Raw genomic sequence first — 9,105 nt, 5'->3', positions numbered from 1 at the left:
ACCTTGCTAAATGTTTAATGAAGCCCAACTGCAAAAAAATAATGTTAACCCCAAATACATCCATTTACCTAAAAATAAATGTGGATAACTCCTGTAAAGTGCATATGTCTTATCTACCGTGTTACAATGTAGGGTTGTTACATAAAACACATAGTTAAGAGCTGGTTCACATGTTCCCTACGATAAGTAGAGGATTGTTCTTGTGTCCTTTCATTCATTTGAACATGAAAAGAGCTGGACTAGAATTTCTTTGGGAATTTTTGCAAATCGGAACTAGGACTGTCAGCCTTGCGTGACCCAACACAAAGCGCCCACCAAATCCTCAGCCTTCCGAATACAGACAAGCTCTGAATAATTCAGAACAGGGTGAAACCTGTGGGTTTATCGAGCCTCTGCTGAAATCGCTACTTAGAAACAGATATTGCACGCATCAGCCAAGGTAACTGGGACACTGGCTTTTCTGAGTAAGGATTACAGTTTTATATAATTAAGGTTAACGGCACAAAGGTAATACATGATCAACGGAATGGCTCGTGTTCACCCTACAGGAAAAAAAATGATTAAAAAAATGGAGCACTGTAACCTCACGAAGATTTTGTACCAAAGCCCAAGTAGAGCTAATGTATTTAGAGGTAATTTAATAGCTTTATTATCATGATGCAATTACTACAGTGGGCGTCCTCCACTACTAATTGCACTGTCTTCCTACATTCACACTAAATGTCTCATTAATAGTTGCTTAAACACATAAATCAGGGTGAAGGAGCCCACCCACACTTTTTGCAAGGTGAAGGGGCCCACCCACACTATTTGTGTGACGCCCTGGCAAAACCAGGTAGTCACACATTAGGCCCCCGCACAACACCATCCCTCACCTAGGTTACATACAGCCGACCTGAAACCCTAGTAAACCCCCTCAGGGCAAGACAGGCACACCAGTGGGCGAGACCAGGAGGTTAGGGAACGCCGACCTAGGGGTCTAGACAGCTCAAGGTGGGAAAAACAAGTAGTTTTAGTTTCGAGTTCGAGTTGAGAGGAGTGGAGGCTGGGGCTAGGTGTAGCTCCAGCGGAGTAGAAGCTCAAGTTGAACGATGCCAGTATTGGAGCCCTAGTATCTTGGCTAGGTGGCAGACGGTGGTCTCTGTCCGCATGCGACGGGAAGACGGCAGCCGGAGATCCGAAGTGCACCGGGATGGGGTTGGAGCCCCCCGCTACCGACACCAGAGACCCGACCTGGAAACCGTGCACAGAGGGGGTACTCGGACCCTGAAGCCAGGACCGGAACCAATGGCCTAGCTAATCAACCAATTGAGGGCAGGATTTTAGGTCCTGTCCCAACCAAAGTCCCGAAAAGTAGACAGCCACCCACAGAGAGGGATAGGGCCACCGCCAGGGCCTGTAGATCCCACGGGTCAGTGTCAGACAGGCATGGCTCCTCAGTTACACAAAAAGCCAGGAGCGGACTCCCGTGTTCCATACCGGGAAGTCTAAACAAACAACAGAACTAGTGCAGTTGCAGAGGAAAAGACAGCGACCACCAGCCCGGGTGGGGGACTAGAGTACAACTGGCCGCGGCGGCCGGCCACCAGCACCTTGGTTTACCAAAAGACTTGTGTGATTCATTTAATTGTGAGTAACCAAACACCCCCTGGTATGTCCGGGCGCGCAGGCCCCTGCCATCGCAGTACTCTGCACAGAGTCACTGGGTCCCGGGGCAACCATTCCGACACACAGAGGGGTTAACATTCAGCTGCCACTACATCTCCCCCGGGTGTCCCACAACAACAGTGGTGGTGTCCCACTTCACCACACACCGTGGGTGGCGTCACGAACTGAATACGGCTAAGCCCGTACGACTACGTCCCCCTTTTCATTTGGCATGTCTGCATGACCCCCGGGTCCGGAGCATCCCTTGAGCCACACAGCGGTTCCGGATCCAAGCAGCCCGGCTGCTACAGGCGTGGGGGCGGCACATTTGCAGGGTGAAGGAGCCCACCCACACTTTTTGCAGGATGAAGGAGCCCACCCACACTTTTTGCATGATGAAGGGACCCATCCACACTTTTTGCAGGGTGAAGGAGCCCACCCACACATTTTGCAAGGTGAAGGAGCCCACCCATACTTTTTGCAGGATGAAGGAGCCCACCCACACTTTTTGCATGATGAAGGGACCCATCCACACTTTTTGCAGGGTGAAGGAGCCCACCCACACATTTTGCAAGGTGAAGGAGCCCACTCATACTTTTTGCAGGATGAAGGAGCCCAGCCACACTTTTTACAGGATGAAGGCGTCCACCCACACTGCTTGCAGGATGAAGGGGCCCACCCAGACATTTTGCAGGATGAAGGAGTCCACCCAGACTTTTTGCAGGGTGAAGTAGCCAACCCAGAATTTTTGCAGGATGAAGGGGCTTACAGCATCGAGTTCAAATCAAATTTCCTAAAATTGTTTGGTTCCATATAATTACAAACACTTTGCAATTTGATTTGTAAGAAAAAAAGCCTGGCTACCATTTTGGTGAACCATTTAGGGCTGGTAAGTGGTAAAAAGAACAACTAATAATCGCCTCACCACTCACCTATCCGGCCACCCCACAGCTCACTGCTGGCTGTTTGGTAGTCTTCCTTCCGCCATCACAAAGAGCCTCTTCAGTATAGGACAGAACTTGCAACCTCTTACAAAAGTTCTGTCGCTTATTCATGTTATGTAAATAAAAGCTTATAACCTGAGTTTAAATTCATCCATTGGTTTCATAAATTACTCTTTTGAAAGTGAAACCCTCCCAAATTTGGTTTAGGTTATGAAAATAAAGTTGCTGCAAAGCTGAAATATTGATAATTTAATGAACACAGAAAGGTCAGATTTTGGCAAGACAAAAGTTTTGTCGCCTTGTCATATAATGCACCCAATCCTACTTTACATCCTCATCTGTGCTCGCTAAATGATCGGTTAATTAGTGGGTGTGTATAAAAAGAAACCCAGCACCCCAGACCTTCAGTTGAACTGCAACTTGACCTCTGACAAGATGCCAAAAATCCACCCTGCGACCAAAGCCTTGATTATCAAGAGGTTGAAGACCAGATCCACTGCTGAGCTGGCTGGTACCTTTAATGTGTCTCAGCGTCAAGTACAAAGAATTAAAAAAAAGATTTGAAGAGACTGGAGATGTTTTTGACAAACCCAAGTCCGGCAGACCCCACAAGACAACTGCTCAGGAGGAACGTTTGTTGGTTAGAAAATCAAAAGCCAGCCCCTCTTCCACTGCAGCAGAGCTCCAAAAGGCCTGGTCACCTCAAGCCCCTGTGTCAACTAGAACAGTTTGTAGGATTCTGTCTCGAAATGGCCTCCATGGTCGAATCAGTGCCCAGAAGCCAGCACTAAACAAAAGGCAATTAAAAAACCGTGTGGCATTTGCCAAGTCCCACAGACTGCTAAACAGATGGACGCTGGAAAAGTGGCAGAAGGTAGATTTCTCTGATGAATCTTCAGTTGAATTACACCACAACTACCGCAAATACTGCAGGAGACCTACTGGAGCCCATATGGATGCAAAAAACAGTTACAGTTAGGTCCAGAAATATTTGGACACTGACACAATTTTCGCGAGTTGGGCTCTGCATGCCACCACATTGGATTTGAAATGAAACTTCTACAACAGAATTCAAGTGCAGATTGTAACGTTAAATTTGAAGGTTTGAACAAAAATATCTGATAAAAATTGTAGGAATTGTACACATTTCTTTACAAATACTCCACATTTTAGGAGGTCAAAAGTAATTGGACAAATAAACCAAACCCAAAAAAAATATTTTTATTTTCAGTATTTTGTTGCCAATCCTTTGGAGGCAATCACTTCCTTAAGTCTGGAACCCATGGACATCACCAAACGCTGGGTTTCCTCCTTCTTAATGCTTTGCCAGGCCTTTACAGCCGCAGCCTTCAGGTCTTGCTTGTTTGTGGGTCTTTCCGTCTTAAGTCTGGATTTGAGCAAGTGAAATGCATGCTCAATTGGGTTAAGATCTGGTGATTGACTTGGCCATTGCAGAATGTTCCACTTTTTTGCACTCATGAACTCTTGGGTAGCTTTGGCTGTATGCTTGGGGTCATTGTCCATCTGTACTATGAAGCGCCGTCCGATCAACTTTGCGGCATTTGGCTGAATCTGGGCTGAAAGTATATCCCGGTACACTTCAGAATTCATCCGGCTACTCTTGTCTGCTGTTATGTCATCAATAAACACAAGTGACCCAGTGCCATTGAAAGCCATGCATGCCCATGCCATCACGTTGCCTCCACCATGTTTTACAGAGGATGTGGTGTGCCTTGGATCATGTGCCGTTCCCTTTCTTCTCCAAACTTTTTTCTTCCTATCATTCTGGTACAGGTTGATCTTGGTCTCATCTGTCCATAGAATACTTTTCCAGAACTGAGCTGGCTTCATGAGGTGTTTTTCAGCAAATTTAACTCTGGCCTGTCTATTTTTGGAATTGATGAATGGTTTGCATCTAGATGTGAACCCTTTGTATTTACTTTCATGTAGTCTTCTCTTTACTGTTGACTTAGAGACAGATACACCTACTTCACTGAGAGTGTTCTGGACTTCAGTTGATGTTGTGAACGGGTTCTTCTTCACCAAAGAAAGTATGCGGCGATCATCCACCACTGTTGTCATCCGTGGACGCCCAGGCCTTTTTGAGTTCCCAAGCTCACCAGTCAATTCCTTTTTTCTCAGAATGTACCCGACTGTTGATTTTGCTACTCCAAGCATGTCTGCTATCTCTCTGATGGATTTTTTCTTTTTTTCAGCCTCAGGATGTTCTGCTTCACCTCAATTGAGAGTTCCTTAGACCGCATGTTGTCTGGTCACAGCAACAGCTTCCAAATGCAAAACCACACACCTGTAATCAACCCCAGACATTTTAACTACTTCATTGATTACAGGTTAACGAGGGAGACGCCTTCAGAGTTAATTGCAGCCCTTAGAGTCCCTTGTCCAATTACTTTTGGTCCCTTGAAAAAGAGGAGGCTATGCATTACAGAGCTATGATTCCTAAACCCTTTCTCCGATTTGGATGTGAAAACTCTCATATTGCAGCTGGGAGTGTGCACTTTCAGCCCATATTATATATATAATTGTATTTCTGAACATGTTTTTGTAAACAGCTAAAATAACAAAACTTGTGTCACTGTCCAAATATTTCTGGCCCTGACTGTAAGTTTGGTGGTGGAAAGATCATGGTCTGGGGTTACATTCAGTATGGGGGTGTGCAAAACATTTGCATGGTGGAAGGCAATATCAATAGCCTAAAATATCAAGAAGTATTAGCTACCTCTTACATTCCCAATCATAAAAGGGGTCAAATTCTGCAGCAGGATGGTGCTCCATCTCATACATTCATCTCTACAACAAAGTTCCTCCTGGCAAAGAAGATCAAGGTGCTCGAGGACTGGCCAGCCTAGTCACCAGACATGAACATCATTGAGCATGTTTGGGGTAGGATGAAAGAGGAAGCTTGGAAGACAAAACCAAAGAATCTAAATGAACTCTGCGAGGCATGTAAGACTGCATTCTTTGCTATTCCTGATGACTTCATCAATAAATTGTATGAATCATTGTTGAACTGCATGGATGCAGTCCTGCAAGCTCATGGAAGTCACACAAAATATTAAATATGGCTCTAATAGCACCACAACTTCGTTCACCAATGTTATGCAACATATCTTTGCATTAGAAGTTAATTATTTGTTTTTATTTCACATTACTTTCTGTGGGCGACAAAACTTTTGTCTTGCCAAAATCTGACCTTTTTGTGTTCATTAAATGATCAATATTTTTGCTTTGCAGCAACTTTATTTTCAAAACCTATACCAAATTTCTGAAGGTTTCAGCTTTCAAAAGAGTAATTTATGAAACCAATGGATGAATTTAGAGTCAGGTTATAATAAGCTTTTATTTACATGTCCAAAGAAAAGAGAGAAAAAGACCTTCACAACCCATGATTATTGCACTAATATCATAATAATTACAGGAGAATTCCAAGTCATGATCATAAGGTGCAAATTTATTCATACATATACAAATTTCATAAAGGGATGTCATATGGGAACACAAAGTGCAGTAGTGCTTGTAAAATCACAACCAGGGAGGTGTGTCTGAAAAAACAGGTCAGAAGACTGAATATATAAATATATAAAATATGTTCTATTAGAATTACAGGTATCCAGCCTTTTGTAATGCATCACATGTATAAGATAGAACAATGTGAATGGTCCTCAAAATCATAAAAACCAGCCCATGTAGTCAGGTTAGTCCAAATGCACAACAGCAGCCACTTACATGAATTCATAGCATATTAGTTGATCATAAAATAGCACAGGTACGGTACATGATTCATAGACAGACCTATGCCGGTTACAGGGAAGTGCTGCAAAAAACAGGATCAGACCCATGAACCTGTACTACCATGGAAGGCCAGGTGGCCGAGGACCAGGTGCCATTACAGACCACTGGGGGTAACCCATGCTGGAGAAATAGGCATGATAACCTACCAGGGTGAAGCAACAGCCCCCACACAGACACACCACCCTGCACCTCGACGCGTTTCGCTACCGCTTCGTCGGCTGGACGAACAGTACGACAGCCGGATAGGTGAGCTGAGTATTTTTTTGTTTGTTTGATTTTTATATCTTACTTTTGAGAGAATCAAATGTGGTGAAAATTAGGGGAAGCCGGTGAATTTGAATGCCAAATGATCTGCTCATCACTAACCGGAACTGTTGGCTTAAAACTCTCCCAAAAAACTCCTGGTGTCCTTAGTACAGATGGTGTTAATGTATAGGACCCGGTCAAGCAGCCATATTGAAATTCGTGACCGTGTAAACGAAGCCCTGTAATCCAATCCCTCTGCTACTAGCGAGGACCCACGTCACATATGCCACACACAACTACAACTGTATTGCACCAGTCCGGCTAAGAAGAAGAGGAGCTGGGGGTACTGTCAGGTAAGTGATGCTTTCGGCAGCCACAGACTAATGAAGTGGGACCGCGGGTCCTGCAAACTGATTTGAATCATCTCTACAACGTAATGACTCTTTCCGTACAAACTAGCAAATAATGCTATGCTATTGTATACAACACCATTTCTTTTCTCTCTATTTTATGCTTTTCTGTTGTAAAACATCAATAAAAAAAACTGTTTCAATAGAAAGTTAAAAAAATAAAAAAAAAATGCAATATTTTGATTTTCATTTGTAATTTTTTATTTTCTGAAAAATCAACACTTGTGCCTGAATCGTGAGTGACGTACCATCTCGGTTGGTATCCATTTGTCGAAATATTTTTTCCGTCCTTTTCTCAGGCGTAGACTCATCCTCTGGCATTTTCATCACTGATGAAACCATCTTGTAGATCGCCTGTAAGATAGATTATATTCATCATAATGCCATGTAGTCATACTGTTGTATACAGTGTCAGACTGGGGCAACAGGGGCCCACTAGTAACAATGAATCTGGGGTCTACTGATCAGCTACATGCCAATATTACATGCACAAATTTACCTATGTTTCTATATAAGAATATACTCCGTCATTTGTAAAATGAATGTTGAGACGCTCCCTTTATCTCTACATAGAGATACACGTGTATTTGCCAACTACTGATTGTGCTGAAGGGGTAAGTAATGTACTACTGCAGAGGGGCCCACCAGAGGATTCTCCGGTTCTCCTGTGGGCCAGTCCAGTCTTGATTGTATAACCCGTTTCTGATTGGGCACCATATAGAGGATTCGTGCACTCCTATGACATCTGCAGTCTCACCTACTAATTTGTGTGTAACGCAGGGAAAATGAAGCAGTCAATAGAAAAAAAAAGGAAAAACAACCATATTCATTATCAGACACCACTACTTAGTACTAGACCACAATGATGCAGAAAGTAGAGGATAAATGTGCCAAAACAGACTTCAAAATTTACTCCAAAATAAAAGACAAACATTTTAGTGCTCTTTGATCTTCAAATACTATGCCTATGTGAAGTGATTTTCTTCAAAGTTCAGATATTTTTGCTGCAGACTTTTCCTTCTTTCTGAGTCACTACCAGAGCTATTACATGTATAATGGAGCTGCGGTCCGGTCACTGTCTACAAGTCTGTTTCTTATGTTACAATTGTCAACTGTGTCCACTCACACGGTAGAGAAGCAGAAAATGACTTTCTGAATTAGTGCAGAGGCTGCTGTGATCACAGGACATCAGAAGTGTGAGATCACTTACTGCTCAGCCGATAATCTACTGGTCTCATGATTTAGTTGAAAATTCACACATAAATTGGCTACTATGGGTGGAAAGCAGTTTCAGAAACTTGGTCCAGCTAAACCATGTACTAAACACTCCAGACTTACAGTATATCAGAAAAGTGAGTACACCCCTCACATTTTTGTAAATATTTCTTTTCATGGGACAACACTGAAGATATGAAACTTTGATACAATGTACAGTAGTCAGTGTACAGCTTGTATAACAGTGTAAATTTGGAGCCCTCTAAATAACTGAACTCACAGCAATTAATGGCAAAACTGCTGGCAACAAAAGTGAGTACAACCCTAGGTGAAAATGACCAAATTATGCCTAATTAGCCATTTTCTATCCCCGGTACCATGTGATTCATTAGTGTTACAGGTCTCAGGTGTAAATGGGGAGCTTGTGTGTTACATTTGGTGTTATCTCTCACACACTCTATCATACTGGTCACTGGACATTCAACATGGCTCCTCATGGCAAAGAATTCTCTGAAAATCTAAAAAAAGGAATCGTTGCTCTAGATAATGATGGCCTAAAGCTATAAGAAGATTGCTACCACCCTGAAACTGAGCTGCAGCATAATGGCCAAGACCATAGAGTGGTTTAACCAGGCAGGTTCCCCGGTTCCACTCAGAACAGGCCGTGACCAAAGAATTTGAGTGCATGTGATAAGCGTTATATCCAGAGGTTGTTTTTTCAAAATAGACATATAAGTGTTGCCAGTATTGCTGCAGAAGTTACAGAGGTGGGGGCTTCGCCTGTCAGTGCTCAGACTATACGCCGCACGCTGCATCAAATTGGCCTGCTT

At 43.3% G+C, this 9,105-nt stretch overlaps 1 protein-coding gene across 1 annotated transcript in view; it reads right to left on the bottom strand.

Annotated features, from left to right (window-relative positions):
• NCALD (neurocalcin delta) overlaps positions 1 to 9,105 on the bottom strand; it is a 159,376-nt gene that overhangs the window by 6,594 nt on the left and 143,677 nt on the right. Inside the window, exon 3 of the mRNA XM_075353033.1 lies at positions 7,309 to 7,414. Within this exon, the coding sequence (XP_075209148.1) occupies positions 7,309 to 7,414 (106 nt within the window). The remainder of the gene's footprint in view (positions 1 to 7,308; positions 7,415 to 9,105) is intronic.

The sequence above is a fragment of the Anomaloglossus baeobatrachus genome, chromosome 6, assembly GCF_048569485.1.
Source record: "Anomaloglossus baeobatrachus isolate aAnoBae1 chromosome 6, aAnoBae1.hap1, whole genome shotgun sequence".
In the NCBI taxonomy this organism is placed as follows: Eukaryota; Metazoa; Chordata; class Amphibia; order Anura; family Aromobatidae; genus Anomaloglossus; species Anomaloglossus baeobatrachus.
Note: the sequence above shows the minus strand (reverse complement) of the source record. Positions and strands in the feature narration are given on the sequence as shown.